Here is a 25016-nt window from a genome sequence, read left to right on the forward strand (position 1 = left end):
TGCCTGGGTTTGTGTTGCAGTGCACAGTCTGTATCAGGGTTGCTGTCACTGGCCCAAGAGCAGTGGATGGAAAAACACTGGGATGCTTTGTGATGTGTTGTGAAACTGTAAGGGAAAAGATCTGCAGTCTGAAGGAGTCTGAGTAACAGGTGTTCTCTTCTGGGTTTTCTTTTCCTGGTGTGGTAGAGAAAATCCTAAGCTTACAGGGAGCTGAGCTGCAGTGTTTTACATCTTTTTGTGGTGGTGTTTATTTGGGAGATTTTTTGTTCTGGTAGGACTGTTCTCACACCTACACACTCCATTAATTGTGCCTGGAAGACACCCTCAGTGCTGACCTACTTCACACGTGCTCACCATAAGTGTGAGCTGGTCTTTTCATGTGGTATCAGGCATATCTGCATGTTTGCTCTTGGATGAAGCTCTAGCTGTGTTTGAATTGTGGCTGTAGCTACCAGCTCCGAGTCTCTGAACACTGAGAGCCCAGGGAAATCCCGCGTGCATGAGGAGCTCCAAAGACTCTGTTAATGTGCATTATTCTCAGAGTCCTTGTGAAAACTAGCTGCCCGCTGTACCCCAAGTAAAATACCTGAGTTCAATTGTTGGTAATAAGGTGCGGTGAGAAGGATTAATGACTTAGCCCTCAGATACCTTTTAATCTGTGGGTTAACAGATGCCCTGTGTTGTGACAGTCCATCACTGTCTTTTTGACATACATGACTGGGGGTAGAAAAAGAGCATTGCATGCAACGCCATTGATTACAGGCTGCAAGTTTTGTTCAGTCTGAGAGCACTTGTAGTTTTATTTTTAATTTCAACAGCTCCCCCTCATGATACTTAGCCAATCTGGTCCAGTCATCCTGAGGAAATTTCCCTATAAAGAGCATTAATTCACATAGAGTAGTGTTAACACAGATTTTTATAATATTAAATGAGAAGGTATAAATCTTTGAATTTAATTGCGATTTCTTAGTCTAATTTTTTGCCACAGGTACTTTTCCTTTTATTTCCTTGAAATACATTTTCATTAGCTGATGTGCAATGATTTACCACCAAGTGAAGCTTTTAGGATAAATGTAGTGCTTATTTCTGCCAACAGGCATACTTTATCTCCATCCATAAATATCAAGGCATTGGTGTTGCTTAATATACAATTACTCATGTTCTTTATGTTACAATTTTTATGTTAAAGAGGTATCAGTGTGAAAAGTTTGCTTTCCCCCAGCAAGGATTATTTTATGTGATTTGAGACAAGTTGAATTTGAATAACTTTGGGAAAAAATACAAAAGCATTTAAACACTTGTTTAAATGATTTAAAATTAACTAATTATATTAAATTACTTACAAATAAACTAGGTGGGTTTTCTTTGATAATTTCTCACTGTTTGGGTTGCAGGGGTTTTTTTATAAAAACTTATTCAAAATTCCAGTTTGTTTGACACTCCCTATTTAGAAAGCATTAAGTGAAATATATGTTGGAGCCAGAACTTGATGCAAACAGATAAACAGTGCAGTCCAGCACTGCTTCCTTCTGCTGCCTGCTGTGCACCGAGGCTCAAAGGCTCAAGTGTTACCCTCTTACCGTATTATACAATAACATTATAAATCACATTTGCTGATACATATCACTAACACCCTGAATTCCCCTGAGGCTGAAAACCTGTGAATGGTGTCTTTGCACAGAAGTGTTAAGTATGTTGAACTTTTGTGTTAGGACTTGTTTGCAACAGAAACGTGACTTGGCTTTGGGACAGCCCTGCTTTTGCTGGGCAGGAAGATCCAAATTTTTATTTCTTACTCATTATGAAACACAGCCGTGCTCGGGAACAGCACAGACCCAGCTCCAGCTGCAGCCCTGGGAGAGCTATTCGCCCTGTCCTGTCCAAGCAGTGCCAAGGAGGGAGGGCTGACACCTCCAGCCAGTGCCTGTGCAGACCCAGCCCAGGAGGGGAAGGGGCTTATGGTTGGATATAGCCTGAATTTTCCTTGGTATGTGCCAGGGAATCTCTAGCTGGTGGCCAGAAGAGTAGAAAATTACCATTTTCAGTCAAGGATCCTGCCCACAAGGTGCCTCTATGATCAGTTGTTCAAAGGAGTATCAGTAAAGGGCCAAGATCATTCCTACTCCAAACTTGAAGAAAGGAGAGTCAGAGGCAGCCAGGCTGTGAGTGAGTCACACAGGGATACACTAGCACACATCGTGTACATAATGATTTTGAGTGCTGATGAGTAAAATACAAGAAACAACTAAAAGCTTGATTAGAAAAGGCTTTGTTTGAAGCACATTTCCTTAATTCTTTGGGAGATCCCAACAGATCTGTTGAACGCTGTGCTGAAAATGTCTAATCTGTCAGTATCAGCTGTAAAGGCTGCTAGAAGTCAATTTAAAATGAACAGAAGAGATGCAGAAGGGCATCAAAAGATGCAGGGGAAAAAAAAGATGCACCTCAGCCTCAGTGCCTGCCCAGTGTCACTGGCTCTGCTGGCAGCAGAGGCAGAGAAATGGTGGAGGAGGAGGGGGAGGCTTGCACAACCATTGCTTGCTCTCATCATCCCAAAGGATCAATTTTCAGACCATTACCTACTTTCCCACACACGCAGACACACGTACGTCACTGATCCAGAGAGGATTTATAAGTTACCATCTGAGGAATCACTATCAAAACACAGACACCATTTGCTTCAGAGTTGTTTGTGGTTCTCCGGTAATGGCTAATGCCCAAACCCAGAAACAGCCCCGGCCCAGTTGTGCTACTGGGGACAATGTATAGTGCTCTCAGCTTGTTTTTCTCTAAGGCACAGCTGTGTCTTTGGGCTCCTTTAAATCTGTCTCCAGCTTAGTCACGGAGCAGAGGCTTTCTCCGGTCCTGAGCCAGCCCGACAGACACAGCTATCTAGCAAGCCAGACTAGCCCTCTCCAGCACAATCGCAGGAAGTTATTCCAAGCCTCAGACAAATCCCATTTCTATCTCTGGAAGAGTAAAAGGTCAAAAAACACGAGGCTGCAGCTCTGCCAGCAGCAGCAGCCCCAGCCGTCCCAGCCCACGGCGGGGCTGAGCAGAGGGGACGGCGAGCCCAGCGGCCGCTCCCACCAGAGCTCTGCCCTCCTGCCAGCACCAGTGCCTCCTGCCCAAGTCCCTCCAGGAGCCCCTCTAGGGCTCCAGAAAGGCTTCAGGGGCTGTATCATTCCACAGGCAACCCCAGGAGAGGGCAGAAAGAGTGCATAAGGACCGGGTTACCAAGGCAGACTCACCCTGGGAGTGAGCGGAGCCCTCCGGTCCCGCCTACCATATTACTGTTGGCATCCAGCCACATCCCCATCCTCTCCCAGCAGTAGGCAGCTTAATTAGCACAACTCCTGATTAGCTCTTGCCCTCTGCTTGCAGTGTACTAGCAAAACAGGAGGTTTGTAGGGCTCTGTGCAATTCTTCAGTAGCAGCCAGAGGTGCCAGCTCTGAGCTGCCCTGGCCAGCCGTGCCTGTCACACTATGCTTTGGACACTGTGCTGTTGCACTGGCAGCTCTGCAATGGAAGCAGGGATGTGAGGCATTGTCTGTCATCATTCCTCACTGTTCTCATAGGATTTCAGTAACGGCCTCTTCCCTCCTGTTGCTTTGCTGGCTTTTCTGCTTGGCTTTAGCTAAGGAGACACGTCATAACAATGCATACAATGGCCAGCCCACGGCCGATGATTCAGAGTGTGATGGGGCTACTCCACCCCTAGTAAAAACTAGGTCTAATTTTGAGAATTCCTTGCTGGAGGAGCTGTGCCTTCCCCATGCTGAGACCAGGGGTTTACTGTCAGCCTTCTGCAGGTTGTGCTGTGTGAGAGCTGCTGCGGATGAAGCTGCTCCTCTGTGACGTCCTCCCCACAGACCTGCAGTGTCCAGTCCATTCTCTGTATGGTCCCCACAGTTCTTTTTTAATTTGTCCTTCTTCCTTCAGTTTTCCTGCTCCTCCCATTCCTGTCTTTCCAATATTCTTGCCCATTTGGGACTCCCCTACTCTCTCTTTTTAGCTCTTACTTTAACTCTGCCTTCAAAAACACTTATTCTGTAGTCTTGCTTTGCTCCTAGAGCACGAACACCCTTGAAATGACCTCTCTAAACAAAGCCTGCATCCCTTCTCCCATCACTACCTACAAGCACCAACAGGCCTGTTGATACCCACATGCTGTCACTCCTAAAATAACATCAGGCAGGAGCCTAAATGGCAGGGCCAGGGAGCAAAACATTGCCTGCTAAAACAGAAGTGGATTTGAGACCTGTTATAAAAAGAATAATCTGCATGGCTCCCAAGCACCACATTTCAGCTGAAGGCAGCCACAGGGAAAGTCTGCTTTGCTTTCCTCTAACAGGCTGAGCACTGTAGCTTCAGTGCAGAGCCGAGGATGTTGGACATGGCTTCTTTGTTGTGATGTGTCTGTCCCCACACCCTCCCCAAAATAAATGCTCTGAGCAGGGCTTTCTTAGCCAGTGTGAGGGCACTGACTGTCCAGGATTTGCACTCTTTGAAAACTCATTGCTGGGCGCAAACCTTCAGTTATTTAACCATGCTGTGGCTGGGGCATCATTGGTGAGAGGAAGAGGAGAACTCAGCAGTGACTGGGAAGGGAGTGCAGTGTCCTCAACATGGGAGAGTCCTGTGGAACAACTCTGATTGCACATCCAGCTGATCAGGAAATGGTCATATCTGTAGAGAGTTTTGAATTTTTATGTGTCTGCATTTTGGTTGGAGCAGATCTTAGTGTGTAATGCTGTCTTGGCATTTCTGCTGCTTGTTTCTCTGTCTTCATTAATCTTTCCTATAGGATTAGAAGCAATAAAACCCACTTCAAAACTGAAAATTATTTCAAAATTCAGCAGAGGAACTCCAAGGCAGCTGGAATTTCACTTCAGCTCCTGTTTTGCAATTCAAGTTGACAGCATTCAAGCAGTTCAAGTATTAGCATCAGCCACACTCACATTTGCTTCCTTCAAAAGCATATGCAAGCACTGCAGACTATGCAGATGACTGTACACTTTTGGCTTTGAAGATCTCTAGAATTTGGGCTGGCTGAGGTATGGTTTTAAAGCCAATTGACCAACTCTTCCCATCAGAGGAAAGCAGAACAGGCCTTGTTCGTGGCCAAGGTCATGTGGGCCTTTCATCCCCACACAGCAGCATGGCCTCCCCAGCTGCTTGGGCTTGCATCACCCTGGGCAGCCTCACTGCAGCCTCGCTGGGGCTGGAGCCACGTGTGGTTCAGATGCCCAAGATGTGCTTCAGGCCCTCCCCACACTCCAGGACACAGGGGAACAAGTGTACAGGTACATCCCTCAGGGCAGAACGCGTGTAGTGACCGTGCACAAAGGTGGTGACACTGACCTGCCATGACTGGCTGGGAGGGCACAGGTCACACTGAGGTGGGGCAGGGGAGCAGGCAGGAAAGGAGATGGCCAAGGAGCTTGTGCAGTTCTGCATATTCCCCATTTGCCTGCAGCCTTGGCATAGGAGAGGATGGCTGGAGGCATGACAGACCCTTACAGCCCTTATCCTTCACGGCACACAGCAGCATGCCTGTGAAGGGTCCCTCATTCTTTAGCTGCAGGCACCAGGAGGGCACAAGAAAGCTCTCCCTGAAGCACATCCCATCCGTCTCTTTTCCCCAGTGCCTGTTCACACAGCACCAGCAGCAGAGGCAGTCCAGTCTCGATGCCTTCTCCTCCTTCCTGGTCCTTTCTCTGGCTGCTTCCTGGGAGCCCTGGTGAGAGAAGGCAGCCAGCAGCATGCACAGAGCAAATGATGCAGTCACAGTCTGCATCCACATCCTTACTGCTCCCTGGTGACCTCATTTTGGGTGTAGCTCAGAGTGTATAAACCACAAAAAAAAAAAAAAAAAAAAAAAAAAAAGAAGAAAAGGGGATAGGGAAGGGAGGAGAAGAGATAGAGAAGAAGTTGCAGAAAAGCAGAAATAAATGCTGTAGTTTTGAAAATGCTTGTGGAAAAACCCAGCTGGCTCATTGTCCTCACTTTTGTAACAGTAACATTGATCCTATTTCACCATCCCACAATCACATACTCTTCTGATAACTTTACTGTTTAAAAAAGACCTAAATCCAGATAGGCTGCACAATATCACTGCCTTCAACCACGTTTACCAGTTTACATTACTAAGAATCTGGATTTTGGTATTTCATAGATTAGTGTGCTGACAGGTTGAAAAATGATAGAAAGGGAGCTATTACCCTTCTCCCACATTGCTCATATTTAAGACATTGCTGAGCATATTAATTGCACGTTGTTCCCAATACATCAAGCTGAACTTTCATTTCTGAAATCTGTCTTTACTCCCAAACTGTTCCGCTATTTGTGGAGTTTGGCAGGAGTTTTACTCCTGCTGTACTCACAAAAAAAAAAATCTGCATTACAAATGCCTGTCAACTGACTGAACATAACCCCAAAGAGAAGGCACCTGCTCAGGAAAGCTGGCCTGTCCTCTTGCAAACTGTATCTTCATCAGCTTGCAGCAATGAACCTTTCTGGGAGTGAAATCCATAGGGGTTCTGCAGAAATGAGCACTTCTATTTTTCACTCTTTCTCTCCTTTCTGTTTGGGGGGCTGTTGCTCTCCCTGGCATCAGTAGCCCTCCCAGGATTTCACATGTGACTTTCCCCAGCACAGGGAGGACCACAGCCAGCTGCTGAGGAGCAGCCCCACTCCTGCCCTTCCCCTTGCCCCTGGCCAGCGTGGGGAAGCTCAGGTGCTCACACAGGGTAGGGCAGGCAGTGGGGAGGCACACCAGGCAGGGCAGTCCTTGCATTGCACCTCATCCTTTCAGTGCCACAGAGACAGCAGGACACTGCCCAGAGCTGGGTTAGGCACATTCCTGAGTGGCACCAGCCTGCTGCCCACAGGCCAGCAGGAGGAAGCTGGTGTGGGGCATCCTGAGGTTACTGCCTGCATGTGCACTGTGTGGTCTGAAATCCTCAATGGCCAGGCAAAGCTGGGTTCAGCAAGTCTGGGGCATTTCCTATGAAATAAATTATGGTCCATAGTTGTTTTAATGGTGCTGTGATCAGAGTACAAGCCTGTAAATATGCTGGGATACCAGGATTCGGAGTGTTAAAGTGTGCAGCATGCCAGAGGTAATTGTTTTCCTTCTGCAGCCTGTTGTATTCAGATGTTGAGGAAATGATTTAATATTTCTGAACATGTTGTGATTTCATCATTTGGTTTGGCAAGGGAAGTTTGAGAAGTCATGGAAATGAAGATAAACTTTACATATGCTCTTAGGACCCTATTTGCCACACTGAGTTTTTTCAATAGCAGTGCTGCACAGCATATGCCAGTCCTGGCCACATTCATGTCTCCACATCCAGGCAAAAGTTGCAGCAGTAACAGGGCTGAGGAAGGTGAAATTAACCTACATGTGACTTGCAATGGGAAGGACTAGTCTCAGGAGGTGAGAGGAGAAAGGGCTGATGATGAGGATGCTTCCTCGTGAGGGGAAAAAGAGATGCAGACACTGATCTCCTGTCTGGTACCAGTAAGAGGACCAAAGAACAACATGAAGATGTGTAGGTTTAGGTTGGATATCAGGAAAGCCTTCTTCACCCAGAGGGTGGCTGGGCACTGGAACAGGCTCCCTAGGGAAGTGGTCACAGCACCAAGGCTGACAGAGCTCAGGAAATGTTTGGACAATGCTGTCAGGCACACGGAGACTTTGGGGATGGTGCTGTGCAGGTTCAGGAGCTGCACTGGCTGATCCCTGTGGGTTCCCTGCAGCACAAGCTGTTCTCTGGTTCTGGGAGCAGCACAGTTCAGGACCCAGGTGCAGCCCCAAGCGCAGAGCCCAGGTTTGTGCCCTGCTGCTCATTCCCAGCCCCACTGGAGCATTCTGCTCCACGGGCAGCTGTGGAGAAGGCAGAGCCCTGAGGAGAACAGCGCAGGCCTGCAGAATTTCACAGGCAGCAGCAGCACTGCCTTCCCAGAGCCCAGCGAGGAACGCAGTTATCTCCTGAGCATGGGAAGTTTACACAAGCTGTGTTTGCATGCTCGAGCTGACTTTAGCCAGCTGACTTTGTGAAACACACCTAAAACATAAAGGAAAGAGGAGCTCACAGGGTGCTATTTCTTCAAACCCTTCATCCTGAAACCCTCTTTCCTTGGATGACATGCAGGGTCCAACATCAACAGAAAAAGTACTGACAACTCAGAGAGAATTCTTATCCAAAAAAAAAAAAGAAAACCTGGCACAAGGAGCATTGTTTATATGTTTCCTAACATTTATGTATTTTAAAATAAAAAATGACAGCCAGTGAATTCTGTATATTATGAGCCTTGTGAGTGATGACCACTTTTACACAAACCAAGGAGAACAGAAAAATAAGTCTAAAAATATTTTAAAACTAGCTCTGCCTCCTGTCAAGCATAAAGCAGGAAATATTTTAAGATAGCTTTTAAAGAAGTAAACCCAGGTCTGGAGATACAACACTGCCTAGAGAATAATTAAAGGTTAAGCATCACAATTTAGTTGATGAGAAGACAGGTGAAAACTGCAGAAGTGCAATCAAAATAGAATTATAAATTCCATCCCGTAGCTGGTTTTCTAATAACGTACTTTGAAATGAACAAATGGGTGCAAAAAGCAGCTGCTGAGCACTTTCAGCCACCTTCAGTGTTTTGAAGTTCAGCTCAACCTGCTTTAAAGGAAGCATGGGCCACCTAAATATTCCCCCTTTAAAAAACATCAGTGCTTGCATATATGCAACGTAGAAACTTCATCCAGCACATTCCACCGTCTGTTTTGGTTTGTGCCTTGCCCACACACTTGGTGTGCTCTTAAATACAATTATAATATTTACTAAATAGGTCTGACAAATAACTCTTAGTTTATAATCTGGTTTGTTTTCTGTAAATATTCACGGAGGGAATCTGGCCAGTGATGACTGGCTTTGGCTGAGCATCTGAATCACACAGCAGTGCTTCCAGTTGGAGGCTGCAGAGACCTGATTGCTCAAACCGCATCTCTGACAAATACAGACCTTTCCAGACTTCACTTTATTTCACCATAATTCATTTGTTTTCTGGTTGCATTCCAACAGCTCTCCCAGTGCACCAGACACCTCTGCTCCTGCAGGAGCCCTGGCAGCTCAGCGTGGTACCTGGCTTGCCACTCTGCCACAGTGCTGTAAGAGCTGGGTGTTTGTGCTGCACAGAGCCTGCCCTGACCAGGTATGGCCAGGGTAAGACCCATGGGGGCAGCCTGCCTTCCCCCTAACTGGGGCTTTTACCATGCCTGAAGTCACCAGTAGATATTTGCTCTTTGGCTGGAGAAAAATCAGTTGTGGGCAGCCTGTGTGCAACCCGCAAAACCCAGGCTAGACCCATGAAGGGAGAGTTCATCTTCTGATGTGGTTGGTAGAAATGCTCTTCATAAGTCCAGAGGCAGATTTCCTTTATTCAGATAATTTTTTCATATCATGTTTCCATTTTTGGGAATCTCTGAATTTCTCAAAGCTTCCTGTCAAGAGGAGGACCTGGCCCCCTCAGAGCAAATGGGAGCTTTGCCATTTGCATCAGTGGAGTTTAAATGTCACTGCAAAGGCCGGGTGGTTCCCACGGGACTGATTTCAGGCCAATACATAGATCCCAGAGGAGATCTCTGAGTCAGTGTACCTTGGAGCATGCAATTAAATCAGTGCCCCCTCCTCATGCCTAAAACCAGAGCTCATCTGGATACTATATAGCTGCTGTTGTGAGATTGGACCTGTTCCTATTTTTCTTTCTATCTTTGTCCATATGTGCAGAAAGGTTGTTTCTTATTTTGAACAAAAGTGACCTGTTCTCCATGGCAAGTCCTCCCACACATGTGCGCCTCCTCCCTGTTTTGCTGCCTGCCTCCCGCACACTTCCTTTCTCCAGGCAATTTTAGGAGTGAAATGAAGTGCAAAGGTCAAAGTCTTTGCGGCGTGTAGCCGTGAAGTCAATAAGGTTTTAAAAAAGAGCAGCCCAGATCTGGCCCAAAGGGGATGTGGAGGATACAGCTCTTTGCTCCATGTGCACCCAGATCAGCTGAGCAGGACACTGAACATGGGGGCGTTTCCTGAACCTCATTGTTATGATCAGGCAAAAGTGCTACAGCCTAAACATTTGCAGCTTTTATTCTGCTCCTGCTGGCTACTCTGCTTTTCTTCATTAGGTCTGACAGCATATTGCTGAACACTTTAAAAAAAAAAAAAAGAAAAAAAAAAAGTGGTGTTGTGGTCCCCTACTAAAAGAGTCACTTTGCCCAATTTCCTGTTTATGCTGGAGCTGCAGCATCATGTGAGCACAGACAGTTGTAGATAGGCTGGCGACTGTTGCTGACCTCACACCACATGTTCAGTTAACAAGGTGAAACAGCAAAATTTGCTCTGTTTGTGTAAAGAATACTGAGAAAACTGCCAGTTCCAAGTAAAACAGAGGGAGAGAGACTCCCGATAGCCTGAGGCAGGGCGCAGTCTCCAGGCTGTTTTTCTGGTCTTTAACTGCTTTGCACATCTGTATTCACATTGTGCTTGCAAGTGACAAGGAAGGGAATTAGCCCCTACTCTTTTCCTCAGCAAAGCAGGTTTGGAGTCCTTCCATAAAAGCTATTAGTTTAGCAAATTTGCTCAGAATTCGTCCAAACTTCACTCCCTTTGGTATATACATTTTCCTATACTTGTTTCCAAAAATGACTGAAGACTCCTGTGACTTAGTTATTATTCAGTTATTCAGCAGATGCTTATATCCGGCATTTGTATTTCAGAACTGTTGTTTCTTAAAGAACCTGGGAGTAACCTATTTTTCATTAAGATCTCAAAGATCCATGTGGAGTCTTCCAAAAATCCTTTAAGACTGTGGAAGACTTTTGGATCAAAGCCATTCTAAGGAATCAAAATTTACCTCTATTCAAGATTACATCTTATGCCTGAAATAAGTATTAAAGAATTTATTGTGAACAAGTCAGGGGGATCTTAGGAGTTTCCAGACAATTTACACAAGCACTTTTTATGTAAAAGTAGGAATTCCTAACAGGCATCTTAAAGTTTCAGCAGCATTTTTTCCACTTAGAGAAAACAAAGTTAATGGTTAAATCCAGGAAGACCTGTCAGTGTGTTTTCTCCCTTCTCTCTGTTTTCAGCTTGTGTCTGTAAAAGACCCTATCCTGCATCCTGAGAAATCCAATTTTCTTTGTTTTTAACTGACCAGAGGAGTGGCACCAAGTCAGACCAGCAGTTCTTTGTCCACCAACCTCTGCCACCTTATGCAGCCAATAAAGGGTTTCAGATGCAAAAGTGTCACTGCAGATTGGCTGAGGCTGAAGACACAGATGGGAGTGCATCCCTGTGGGTGTGTGGAGAAGCAGTCTGAGTATCAGGAACACAGCATAACTTCAGAGGCAGGTGTATCCTGTGACAGGTGAACAAATCACAGCATATGGAGGCTGTAACCATGATGTACGGGTTGTCAAGTGCTTTAGGATTCAAAAGTGAAAAAAAAGCACTCCAGAAACTTAAACTGCATTCAGGATGATAACAATGCCATTTTAAATGCTCCGTACAAACATGCTGTGAGGGAATATGGAACTAAAACTCTTGGCTAGCGGGCAAGGCTGTAAACATCCTCATGTAAAGAGTTCTGCCTGTAAGTCTTCACTGTCTGGGAGCTTAAATACTTGTAAAATTGTGGCAGCAGTTAGAAGGTGTTGTTTGAGGGGCAGCTTAAAGGAATTAAGCTTAATTAAAGGAATTAAGGAATGTGTTTCACAGTGCTTGCACTTGGGAAGGAAAATTGTCCTGGAGGAGCAGAGGGCTCTGGGTGGGAGGAAGTCCTTGAATGGCAATAATCACTGCAGTGCTGTCTTCTGCTGCTGGGAACTCTGCTCTGAGCTCTGACCTATTTTACATTCCCACTAAAAGTGAAAAAGGAAGACAAAATGAAACAGAGGGTATGAGGATGCTCATGAGGGTGCTCATGATGTGAGTCAAATCCGACCCTGGTGCCCAGTACTTTGGTACCCCCTGCCTGGTGTCACAGCGTGCAGGGACACAGGTGGGACAGGCCCACCTGCCTGCCCAGGCAAGGTCAGCTGGCCAAAATCAGCTTCCCTCCACCCAGGGCTTTTGTTCACCTAGTGCAGCATCCTCTTGAGCAGAGCTGGCAGTCCACCAGAAGTGCTGGCAGCCCAGATGGAAGGTGGCCATCCAGGGGCCAAGGCTGTTCCCAGACCTGTGCAGATATCACACCACAGCTGGCTTTCTTCTCCTTAGCCTGATTTTACATCAGTTCTGCAGATCACTTTGAGCACAGCTTTACAGTGATGCTGACTCACAAAAATTCCAGTTTGTTTCCTGAAAGCAAGTGAGATCGTCCTTACCCTCTTGTTAGTCCCAGTGAGCCGCAGCCAAGTGCAGCTGGGGAGTTACTTCATTTTTTATTAATACCAACTTCTCTTCCTGGCGCCCCACAGGTGCTGTCAGGTTTGTTGGCTGGCCCTGGTCCCTCGGTGCTCCTGACAAAGCCCCCTTGGCCACAAGCCTCTCCCTGGGAGGTGCAGCCCTCGGGGCACAGCTGGGCTCCTGCCCTGGGGTGGCAGGCAGCACTAATTTCATATTGATTAATCCTTATACTTTCTGTACATGAGCTCAAAGAGGCCTGCACGTATTTGCAGGGCACCTGTTCACAAGGAAAGCTCCAAGCTTTCAACACCACTGATGTCAAAATAGGAGGAAGAATAGAGGTGTGATGCCCTGGGCTGGCAGTGGGGAGGGTACTGATTGGCTCCATGCCTGTTGTAGGATGTCACTGTTAAAGAAATACATTGAAAATGGATTGTCATCCTGCCACCACTTCTCGGGTGTTTTGCTGCTGTGTGTTTCACAGGCAAGTCTTTATCAGCCTAGAGCCATCTCCACAGCCTGGGACAGTGGTGAGCAGTGAGCTCTGTCAAGTGATGAGGTGACAGTGAGGTCCTGCCTGCCCTACAGACCTCAGGACAGGACCCTGTGATACCATTTGACATATTTCAGCCACCTGGGTGTGGTGGAGCTGTGGTGGTTTTCTGCTGTGGCAGTGTTTGTTGTAGCTGGGATCAGTCAGTGAGCTCTTAGATCTTGTAGGATAAGATACTCCATCAGCACCCTCCCCTGCAAACTCCAGGGACCCATCTGGGCAGCATGGCCACAGCACCCACATTTCTTCTCTGTGGGAGAGCCCTGACACCCTCTCACCAGGAGCCATGGGGAAGGCGAGGAAGGCACAGCACTGCTGCTCCCCTGCAGCCCCCAGAGTCCTGTGAGCATTTCCTCCCTGCATGAGGAGCAAAGGGTTGCTGAGCCACCTTGCCAGTGTCCTCAGGGGAAAGCTCTCATCAAAATGACTGTGAGGAGCACAGTTCTTTATTGTCCTTATTAAAGGACAGGGCACATGAGTGAAATGATGTTTCTTCATCCAAATGTCTGGCTCCTTTCTCCCTCTCCAAAATGAAGTGGTTTCATTATTGATTTGACCTTCAGAACTTTTATTATCTTCTGCAAGTATTTTAAGAACTTGCAGAAGTTAAATTCTCAAGTTTTTGGACTTCGACCCTCCATGCCCAAACAAACCCATTACAGTAACAAAGAATCTTCATGTTTATTAAACAGCAGTGACTCACTCAGATGCAGATGTTTGTTTATGTAAAGCACCATAAATATTATGGATTAGAATGTTGAGCAGGCAATGGGAATGTGTGTAAGTTAGCAGGCAACATGTGTCTGTGGGATTTTTTTCTACTTTTTAAAAAATGTGTGTCATCTTTTCTTCACAAACCACAGATTCCTTCATGTAATGAAACAGAAACAAAGGACACGTCTCTGCTTCTACAGGATGTCCTCTAAGGTGCTTTATTACAAAGCTTTCATTGCACTTAAAGTGCAGGAAATTTTTTGACTGGTGTTTTTAGTCAATTAACATAGCTGTATCACCTTGAAAGGAGAAGGTATTTCCCCTTGTATTACGTACCCATCACGTCTCCTCTGAGGGCTGATGGTGACTTTCTTGAAACAGGGTTAATTTAGAGTCATTCTGAAACTACCACGGTCAGAACGTGGCAGATGGAAATCCATTGTGAGGCTGTAGCCTGTCCTGAGCTCGCTGTGTGACAGCCCTTAGCACAGGGTGAGCCAGAGCATTTGTGCCAGTCTGTGTGGGAAGTTGGTTTGTATGGAAACACTGGTTAGCTCGGAGCTTTTTCCACCAGAGCTGAGCCCTAGCTCTGGTGCAGTGCAGTGGGCATGAACAGGCAGGGACAGGGAGAGCAAGTGCCTTTCCAGCACAATCGAGAATGCCCCTCAACTTCCAGGCATCCAAGCAAAGGGAGAAAAATTACTGCAAAAAAATCTTATTTTATTCTCCAGGTTAAATAGAATTACATGCCCGTGGAGGCAGAAGAAGGGCCTAAGGGAGGAGTATCCCTCTCTGAAATTGAGTACTTATTGATTTTTCTTTCCCAGTCATAAACCATGAGTTTCAGCCTCTGACTACTGAAGACATTTGTGAGAGCTGAGTGGAAAATACTAGAGACAAAATCTAAGAGAAGCATTAAACCAGTAAGTGATGGACAGTGAGCTCATCTGCTCCCAGAGTGCTCCACAAGAACACACTGGAAGGGACCAGCAGGCAGCCTCATCAGGGAGAGATTAATTATGCAGAGCTGATAGGTGCTGCAGACCAACAGCCACAACTGAAACAGCAAAACCATAACTCCAGGTGGGGGACAGGCTGGGTGTTTTAAGAGGTCTTTTTCATCTGATTTCTGTGAGTGAGTAAATCAAGTGTTACAACCAAGCACTGCAGGCTGCCAAGGTGCAAGCCCTTCTTCATGGGTCTCACATTCTGAGGAGCATGTGCTGCATGGAACTGGCCCTTTGCTCTGGAAAGAGGGGCACAAAAAGCTCCCAACAACATCCTTTTTGAACACGAGGATGTTTGCTAGGAGCTGGTCCTGACTCCTTGCCAGTGCACAGATTCCTCTTGCAGGGACCGTGCTCTGCAGCCCCACTCTGCAGGCAGGGAACCTCTGTTAACATACATGGTCTTAGTGGGCTTAGAATCAGCTACTTACAAACCTGACTACATATGAATTTTAACTTCCTCTTTTGCGCTTTTTATAGGAAATGCTATAAAGTTCCGCTTAACTTCTTTTTTCCACAGGAATATGTTTAAAAACTGTTCTTTAAAAAAGACAAGCTGCGAAAACTTGTCTCAAGTGCTGGCACTCCCATGGGACTATTATCCTGCAGCTCTGCTAGTTCTCTTGCCCCAAGGGCAGTGACTTAAACTGTGGGGCCACAATGAGTGGCAAGAGGAGCACTGTGCTCTGAAGCTCCCAGCCCTCAACCAGCTGTGGGAGAGAAGCCATGCCAAGCCCTTCTCTGGTGGGATTTGCTGCTTTCCCCTCTCCAGGGGATTTTGCAGGATGAGAGCAATTCCCAATAGTCAAGCCTTTTGCAGTCATTCCTATCAGTGAGTCTCAAACTCTTCCTTGAGTGCCAGAGGCCCTGCAGGAGGTGTGGGGATCAGCACATGTCCTGTGCCATGTCCTTGCAGCCTGTCCTGGCTGCAAGGCCACCAAGCAGGCAAGGAACCAGCACACAGCCACCTTTCTTTCTGCTTTGCCCTGCCATCCCCTTTGCTGCATTCTGTAAAATGAAGATTATCCTCATGGGGGAGTTGTAAGCATTAATATAGCTGGTCAAGAATTTCACGTTTGTTGGTTGCTCGGTGTTTTGTTGTTAAAATCAGAAAAAAATCAAAACCCACAGGGCAAATTACATTTCAGGCCAATTTACCTCACTGAGCTTGCATGTCCTTTAATAAATTATTTAGATCTCAAATACTGGATATGTTGTACAAACAAATGAGAACATGGTCCTCAGGCAGAAGGTAAGTGATGAAGGTCCTTGGCTAATCCTTTTCAGCTTTCATTATGCCCTGTTCACCAGCCAGCTGGTTTTCAGCTCAGAACAGGTTTGCTTGTGGCTTTTGTCTGACAGTGCCGAGGTAGATCAAATGCTCACATGTAAAAGCAGCCCTCTAAACCTCACACCACTCATTCAGCAGAAGCAGAGACGTCAGATTGTGGAAGGAGCAATCTCTTTCTTGGAAACCCTACTGAAATGGAAACAGAGCTGTTCCTCTTTCTTTTAGATGTGACTCTCGAATTCCCAAAGTCAAAAATTCAGGAGCTAGATGAAAACACTGATAGCTTGTGTTACACAAAGGAATGTGCTGGAAGCCAACCAATGCTGCTGCAAATTCTTTCTTTCTTTTGGCATCAAACTGTTTCACTTACGAAGGGCAGATGTAAATTGTTCTAGATTGATGTTGGCTCTTGTCTGATGGTAGTTGTGTTTCTCTGATAAGCCTTCTCTCTAGTGCTCGCAAGGCTTTTGAGGACATGTAAACTTCTAATCATCCTATCACTCCTTCATCAAGAAAATCATAATTTCAGGAGGCCCCAAAATAAACATAATAGTTTGGATGGAATAGCCTGGATGCATAGAACCTTTTCATAGTGTGATTGAGGAGCCTAAGCTGAGTGCCAGGACTCAGTACCTATTTACTTCATCTCAGCCATGGGAGTGCAGTCTTTCACCCTTAAATTGATCCACATTCTCTTGTAAATTTGGCACCCTATGCAGGTCTAGACTAAATATTGGCAGATATTACTGGCTCTGACCAGCTGAAATAAATCCCTCCTCACCACAGCCCAGCCACTGTGGCCCTGCTGCCTCCTTGGGTGTCCCCACTGGCCTCGAGCCACTGCAGGGGCTCCCAGGGTGTCTCTTAGCCTGGTACTGACACCCTCAGCAGACACGGGGACAGTCCTGTAACAGGGAAAGCAGGAGGCAGCCTTGTGACTGGAAAATAGTAAAAAGGAAACTGCTGAGGATGTACAGCTGTGTGAAACCCACCCTGCTCTGCCTGGGGCTGGGGACTGGAGAGAGGGACAAGTGCCTGCCCTGTGGACAGGGACTGTGAGGGGCCAAGCAGCCTCTGCCCCAGGGTGTGTGAGCTGCTGAGGCCCTGAGAGATAAAACTGCTCCTGCTGACTTGTCTGGCAGGGCTTGTCACTGCTGGGGTCCCAGTGACCCCAGTGTGCTGCAGTCCCTTACCCTGGGGAAAGGAGGTCTACAGCAGATTGCAGGAAAATGCCAGGAAAATGAGCAGAGGATATTTGACTCAGAGATAAGAGCTTCCTGCTGCAAGGTGTGCCAGAACCAAAACCTCTGCTTTGCCTATGCCATGGAACAGGGCAAGTCCTGTGTATTGGCAGTGGCAAACCTGCTCCTGTCCAAAAACCCTGTGACTGTCACTCAGCATTGTAGGATAAGCAAAAGGGTTCTGGAGCCAACATTTTGTGGGTAAAGGCCTATACTGGGGAAAGTTTCAGAATGGAAATTAGTCTGGGGAGGCAGTGATGGGGCTGGATACGTCAGATGTGAGAGGATGTGCAGTGGTCCTTCAACCCCACCCACGCAGGTTACTGTGTCATGTCAGCAGCTGATGCCACTTTTTCCTTAGAAAGTGGAGCACAGAAAACGGAGCCCAGAGAGTTGAAGTGTGTGCAGATGCAGTTTGATGGTACAATGAAGCTGATGTTAAGAGCAGGCACCCAGGGAAGAGGTGTTCTCATCTTCTCCCACCCTTCTGTGCCCTCCCTGATGCTGGGTGCCTGTGTCCAGCCAAGGCTGTGTGCTGGGGCAGTGGATTGGCAGCACTCCCCATTCCCCAGTGTTGAGTGAGGCAGTGCCTGCTGCTTTTGTCCCTCAGACAACTCTTTGGTATCAGGCATAGAACATCCCTGGCACAATGCAGCAGGTGAGCTCACCAGGTGGTTCCAGCAGACTCCCCGTTGTTCCACACCACTGCCACTCTGCCATGGCACCTGATTTCAAGAGGGTTTGAGTGCTTGAAAGTGTGCAAATGTTGATTCACCTGCGCTGCTGGCTCAAGCTGCCATCCCTCCGTGCCCCTCCCTGCCCTGTGCTCCAGGCTCAGCAGTGGTTGCCAGCACGGGCAGGTATTTGCAGAAATATAAGTGCAGCTCCATGAGGCTGAGAGCACATTAATGTTTGGGACACTCCATGATGGCAGCCAAGGGCTGTTGACTTGTCTGAGCTTGTGCTATCACCAAAGGGCAGTTCCTCTGCCTCGCTCCACCCCTCCTTTCCTGCGTGTGTCTGTAGTCCCTGTGGAACCCCCACAAGAACAATCTGCTTGTTTGCCAGCTGGCCATGGCGGCCTGGCTGCCTGGGCCCCACCGCAGCCTGGGGAAGGTGCTGAGGCCACCCTGAGGGAGCAGGAGCGGGGCCCACCCTGCCCAAGGGCCCTGCAGATCTGGGCAGCTATCTGCCATTGTTTCCCCTCAGCCCTGTTCTCACGGCTGCTCGGCTGTGATAGCCGGTGTTTTCTCCCAGAGACCCAGCCCTGCTCTCAGAGCCATCATGAACTCTCCATGTCCAGCCTCACACCACCAGCCCGATGACAAACCTGGTCAGGCTGTGTATCCACAGGTTGGCAGGCAGCTCCTCGGGGACAGACCCAGCCAAGCCACGGCCCCTCACACTCACCACAGCCAGCCTTGCCTGAGGGAGGACCTTGTTACTCTAGAACTACCTGAAAGAAGGTTGTAGCCAGGTGGGGGTCAGGCTTCTCCCAGGTAATGAGCAGCAGGACAAGACAAAACAGCCTCAGGTTGTTTCAGGGGAGGTTTAGTTTGGACATTAGGAGAAATTTCTTCACTGAAAAGGTGGTTAAGCATTGGAACAGGCTGCCCAGGGAGTCAGTGGAGTCACCATCCCTGGAACTGAAAACACATGCAAGTGTGGTGTTTAGGAACATGGCTTTGTGATGGGCTTGGTGACTGGTTCAATGAGCTGAGGGGTCTGTTCAGGCCCTGCTGGGGCTGCGTGTGGCTGGTTGCTGCATGGCTTTGGCACTGAAGGTGTTTGTGTCCCTCGCAGGCCTGGCGGAAGCGCTGGTTCGTGCTGCGCAGGGGCCGCATGAGCGGGAACCCCGACGTGCTGGAGTACTACAGGAACAACCACTCCAAAAAGCCCATCCGCATCATAGACCTCAATGAGTGCGAGGTGCTGAAGCACTCGGGGCCCAACTTCATCAAGAAGGAATTCCAGAACAACTTTGTCTTCATCGTGAGGACCACCTACCGCACCTTCTACCTGGTAGCCAAGACTGAGGAGGAGATGCAGATCTGGGTGCGCAATATCAGCCAGATCTGTAACTTTGGACATCTGGAAGATGGCACAGGTAGGATCACGCTCACCTTGGAGGCTGGGAGAATGCCCAGGAGTGACAGGAGGCATGGACCTTGCTGTCACCCTGGGCTGGGCAGGTGGAAGAGGGTTGTGGTTCCTGTAGCTCCATACAGACTGAGATCCTGCTAAACCCTGATGTGAAAGTTCTCACTGCTGCTGGGTGGAAATACTCACTGGCTGCCTGGTCTCACTTTGATGAAACAATGCCTGCTGGAGCAAACAGCAGGTCCTTAATAAGAAAAGGTGCTGTTTATGTGAAAAGCTGACTGTTATCTTCTGGAGCCATTTATTTCATTACATGTCCTGTATTTATTTAGTTAGGCTTAATGTAAGACACCTGTTCCAGGAAAGCATCCTGCACAACTCCCATTTTCTCAGGCTTTGCTGGATGTGGAATGTGCACAGACTTGGGTGTATATGCCTGTACATAAATCAATGACAGAAATACTAAGCTGCCTTAGTCTGTTAATAAGAGAAAACAAAGAAAAGGCAGAGGATAGGAGTGTTAGAAGTGTGTGTATGGACTTAAGAGATGGTCCTGCCAGTGAAGCATCACGGCAGCTCTGTTGCCAGGCCCTACACCTGTATATACTCAGCAGAATGAATTTCTTGAAAAGCTGCCAAGAATTAACCACTCCAAAATGGATGTAGCCAGTAATTAAAGTGGGGACCTGTACCATCATTAACTTACCTTTTAAATGAGACAATCAGGCTCAGATAACAGCAATTTGTCTTTCCCTTGACAATTCCAAGGGGCAGATACAGCAGCAATTTGAGAGTTTCAGAGGAAGTGAGTCAGAACGAAGCCTTCAATGTGATAAAAGGCAGTGCAGAAGTAGAAGAGGGGGCCATGGAGAGACACAAGCCCTGGGGCAGTAATGTGTTTGGGGGTATCGTGTGTGGCCAGGCAGTTCATCCTTCCATGATCTTTGTGCTGCTGCTGTCTGCAAGTGCTGCATGGCCACACCAATACCAAGCAACTTGATAAGAAACAAAAGGCTATGGGAAAGGTTTTACTTTAATCTATCATGGTTCCTGGCATTGCTTAGCTGCCTTTTGAGTAGTGTCTTCTGAGGGAAATAGGACTGGCAAGAACACTGCAGTCGTCCTGTTAAAATTTGATGTCTGTTCTTTTCCCATTCACTTCAGAAACCACCATGAAAACTTGCTGACAGATTATGTGTCAGTACAAGCTGCCCATGAATACAAATTTCAAAGAAGGTCTGGTAGGGATTGGAGTATACTGCCCTTTGGAGGTTGGCTGGAATTAGGGATATTCAGTAATATATTCAGTAATATCCCACCTTCCTACTGTTCTGCCTTTGTTGATGCTGAGTTGTTGCTCTTGGATTGTTGCTTCTGGTGCAGGATTATTTTAGATACAGTTTTACCGATTACTCTGAAATTAAGGTAAACCTTTTCTATACAAAAGAGAAAAATAATTTTTGTCTCTCAAATGTGTAGGCAGCCTTCTCCTGGCACTGTGTGAGAATGTTCATGAGAGATGTAATGTGTGGCAGAGGAGCTAAGACAGTGGCAGTCCCAGACAGATGCATTTACACTGGGAAATGCCTTCTCTGTTTTGCTGGTGCAGAGCACTATGGCTTGTAAGACTTGCACATGGACAATGCTCAGACTATTACACATTGGTGTTTCTCTCTGAGCAAACACTGCCAGTGTGGGCACTGATGGATGAGAAATGACAGCTCTTGCAGCAGCAGTTGGGAAAGCTGACACTCCAGCTGTCCAAGGCAGATATTACCCCCAAGAAGTTCAGCAGTGCCAAGCATTTGCCTTGATTCAGTACAGTCTGGCACCTGAACTTGCAGCCCTCATCAAGGATGGTGTGAGCTAAGCCTCCAGACATGCACTTACTGTGTCTCTAATGCCAAATAGCTCCTAAGAGCTTCTATTTATCCTGCAGCTCCTGCCAGTGAGCTCAGGTCTGGGGTGTATCCAGGTCAGGCTGCCAAGCACATCCAGATCGTCTGATTTAAATCTGCACAGCTCCAAAAATTGCACATCACATCTCAAACAGTTGCTAATTGCTTCAGCTTTTCAGGATCTCCTAAATTCTCCAAGAGCCTGTAGGTTTAAAAAAATTACCCTTTAAAATTAACATTAGAAGAGAAAAGCCCTATTAAATGCTACATGCTTTTTTAACTTTAATGCTACTGCTTTAAAAAAAATACTAGTCCCTGCTATGAGTCGTATCACTCTTAATCTGTGCATCGCTGAGAATTTGCTGTGACTGCGGCCAAAACACAATCTGCTGCTTTCTCTGCTTAATGCCCAAAGTGTAGCCACAGGTTTATGCAGCAACTCAGTTTAAGGGCTGTCCTGTTGTTCCCAGTGAGTCCCTTCCAGCAGCAGAGGGTGGACAGCCAGCTCCCCATGGCAGAGGTGTTGGCAGCCAGATGCAGCAAAGTTACAAAAGCCGTGGCTCCTGTGAGCACAGCTCTGTAGTCAACAAGAGAGGGGACAGCTGAGAGACAGAGATGACATGGCAGCTCCAGGCAGATGTCAGGAAGCACCTGGGAGGGCGGCTGTCAGGAAGGACTTGCAGCAGCACTCACACACTGCTGCCACCAGAAAGTGCTGCTGGCTGTGCTGGAAATGACAGGGGAGTTGGCACCTTTGGAGAGTCAGCTGGAGGAGAGAGGAAGAGGCCTTGCTCCTGGTTTTCCTACCCTATCTCAGCAAAATCCTGCTTCTCTCTTTGGTGAAACCTCCCAATAGAGCCATCATTCCCCAGCCCCACAGGATCCATGGCCATGCAGGGGATTGGGAGGATGCTTGGCCTGAGTGTCTGGGGCAGGGGGATGAAATGAAGTGGCTGTGGGACACCAGGGGCACAGTTTGTCCTATGTGCAAGCTGAAGCCATGACTAATTGACACAATCCAATGTAACATCTTTTCATTGGAGAAACTAGTGGGAAGGTTGTTTAAGCAGTTTGATTAGGAAGCCTTACTATTATTATTTCTACCTCCTTGGTATGTCAGTGCAGCCTTGGGGATGGTTGACTTCAAAGAACAGCCCTATTCCACTGTGTCCCTGCATGGCTGTTGCACCACAGCTGTTCTTGGGAGAGGGGCTGGGGTCTGTAGCAGAAGGGAAAAGCCCTCTGTTTCTCCAAGCAACGGCCCTTCACTGATGGGAGAGGTCACTGTGGAAGATGCTGTGCAGCCTCTGTGGTGGCTTTCTCCATAATTGCAGGGCAGAAATGTTTGGTGTTAGTATCCACCAAAGCAGTTATTTTGGCAGCTGAAGCCTCTTGCTCTCTCTGTGGCAAAGGGGATGGCAGGCACCAAACCTATTCTCTGCCTTCTCACTGTTGAAAGTAGCCATGCATAATTTATTCTGCCCAGCTGCTGTCGTGGTAGTTTTAATGCACCCGATTCGGTTACCAGCAGAGCTGGCAGGGACAGGAACAGTCTGTGAGGAGCTGGCTGCAGGTCCCTGAGCCCCTGAAGGTCAGGAAAGGGCAGGTCTGTGCTGTCCCCACCCCTCCCTCCTGCTCACAACCGTTGCCATGTGGTCTGCAGCTCACAGCCTTTCCTGATGGGATAATCCATGGCTAAACCCTGTGAGTACCAGATGGAGTTCAGGCCTGTTCGTTCTCTGTGTTAATAACTCAGAATGTCATTAATTTCTTTCTTATGCATTGTGGCAGTTTTAGTTGTTAGTTTGTTGAGGTTTTTTTTAATGTAGTCAGATGGTGAAGTGGACATGCTTTTCTGAGATCCCATGGGAGTTAGCCCAGTGTATGTTTGATCGTTGTCAGCTTGCAAGACAGCTCTGAGTCCTAGATTGAAAAGCAGAGTTACTGTCTGAGCCAGCACGATGAACAAAAGTTATTTTTCACATGGGAAGGCTGTAGCCCTCAGCTCTGCTTTGCAAATATGAAACCCTGTAAAAGCCATTTCTTCCAGATGATCACTGATGAAACCCTGCTGCTATAAGCACCTGCTCAAAATTAAAGCAAATCCTCTGCTTACACTTGAATTTATGCATGTTCTTTTATGCTTTGCTGGGGCCCACCACTGCCCAGATCTCTGAAGCTAACTGGAGGAAGCAGCAGGGAGTCAATAGTGGGAAGGAAAGAGGCAGCTCTCTCCCTGGTTGAAAGGGATGAGATGTAGGATAGTGCAGGGAGGGAAGATCAGCTGTTTTATTCTTCTGCTATCAGAAAGATGAGGGGTGAAGCCTGCTGTGGCTGGTGGGATCCTGGATCACTGGAATCATAGACTATCCTCAGTTGGAAGGGACCTGCAAGGATCACCAAGCCAAACTCCTGGCCCTATACAGGATGGCCCCAAGAGTTGCACCATGTGCTGAGAGGTTTAGTTTGTGTTTGGTTATGTTGCTGTCTAACCACTCAAGCCTTGGCTGCCCTCTCCATCCCTCCTGGTCTGCTTGCATGTATACCCAGCACCTCCCAGGGCTGAGAAGTGACTGCAGCAGCCTGGTACAGTGCCAAGGCTTGTGCCTCTGTTCAGGTTGGGACTGGATTGGATCTGATGGAGGGTCTCGGGACCTCATCACACAGTGCTGGATCTGGGGCACAGGACACATGCAGCTGGTCAGGGGCTGGTTCCCAGCATTTCCATCAAGTTCTGGAGATCAGCATTGGAGAAATCCACTATCTTGCTGCACTTTGAAGGCATATTAATTCTCAGTGTGGTTTTATCAGCAGTTGCTGGTTTCTTGTGTTTGTTTCTGCTATGGGGTTTTCCATTTTGGAGAAGGGTTTGGCAGCTTTGACTCAGGCAATGCCTGAGCCAGAGAGTTGGGCATCCACTGCCAAGCCCTGCGGGTGCCAGGGACCCCGTGAGCACTGCCCCATCCCCACACAGCTCTGGTGAAGGAACTGCCATGCAGCAACCTGAAACTTCATTAGAAAAGTCATATTCCCCAGCTGAGGACTTGTGCTCTTGGTGCTGCTGTTTGAGCTTGCTGCCAGGAGCAGCTGCTTTTGGGGAGCTGCTCTGTAAAGACACCCTTCCCACTCCACAGCTGCCCTTTTTGGGAGGTCTGGATTGCACTTGATTTTCTGAGTTGAAATGCCCCAAAAGCTTTGTTTAGCCTGATTCTGTGTGGGTCAGCCATCACTCCTTCTTTCCTTCTCCCAGCTCTCCAGCAGGGACAGAGGCTGGAAGAGGAACAGAACCAGACTTCTCTGCTGCAAGGCAGTGCTCAGGCGAGATGGGTCTGAGTGTCTCAGCCACAGGCTGCCACTGAAGGGTGGCCTTGGTGGTGTGAGCAGGCAGCCAGCTCTGGGCCAGCCCCACTGCCTGCAGCCCAGAGCCCCTCCTGTCCCACTGCCATCCCACTCTGTGCTGGGAACACCGGAGTGTTATGCCCAGAGAAGGTGTCACTGAGCTCAGGCTCCCCGTGCCTTGTGACCTCCAGAAAAATAGTGTCACTTTTCTCAGCAGAGCCAAGAAGCCTCCAGCTGGGCAGTTACAGCCACAGTACTGCTCCTGTGGTTTGGTGGCCAGCCGAGAGAGACATAAAAAGCTTGGAGAAAAGTTCAGAGCTTGTCTGGCTACTCCATGAGCTGGAAAGCTCAGCTTTGTCTGCTGCGATTTAGAAAGTGGCAAGAAACCAATCCCTTTCCTTGTCACCATTAATTTGAAGTATTGGAGATGAATAATTAATTATTTGCATTAGATATTTAAAAAATACT

The 25016-nt window shown here is 47.7% G+C and overlaps 1 protein-coding gene across 3 annotated transcripts in view; it reads left to right on the forward strand.

The window, feature by feature from the left end:
* Nucleotides 1-25016, forward strand: part of GAB3 (GRB2 associated binding protein 3) — a 71699-nt gene that overhangs the window by 22994 nt on the left and 23689 nt on the right. For 2 of the 3 annotated variants that reach the window (XM_064426824.1, XM_064426825.1), the window contains exon 2: nt 19015-19318. In XM_064426824.1, coding sequence (XP_064282894.1) covers nt 19015-19318 — 304 coding nt within the window. Of the gene's footprint in view, nt 1-18540; nt 18689-19014; nt 19319-25016 lie in introns of those variants that run through there. The other variant, XM_064426826.1, reaches the window with a different exon arrangement.

The sequence above is a fragment of the Passer domesticus genome, chromosome 7, assembly GCF_036417665.1.
Source record: "Passer domesticus isolate bPasDom1 chromosome 7, bPasDom1.hap1, whole genome shotgun sequence".
NCBI lineage: Eukaryota > Metazoa > Chordata > Aves > Passeriformes > Passeridae > Passer > Passer domesticus.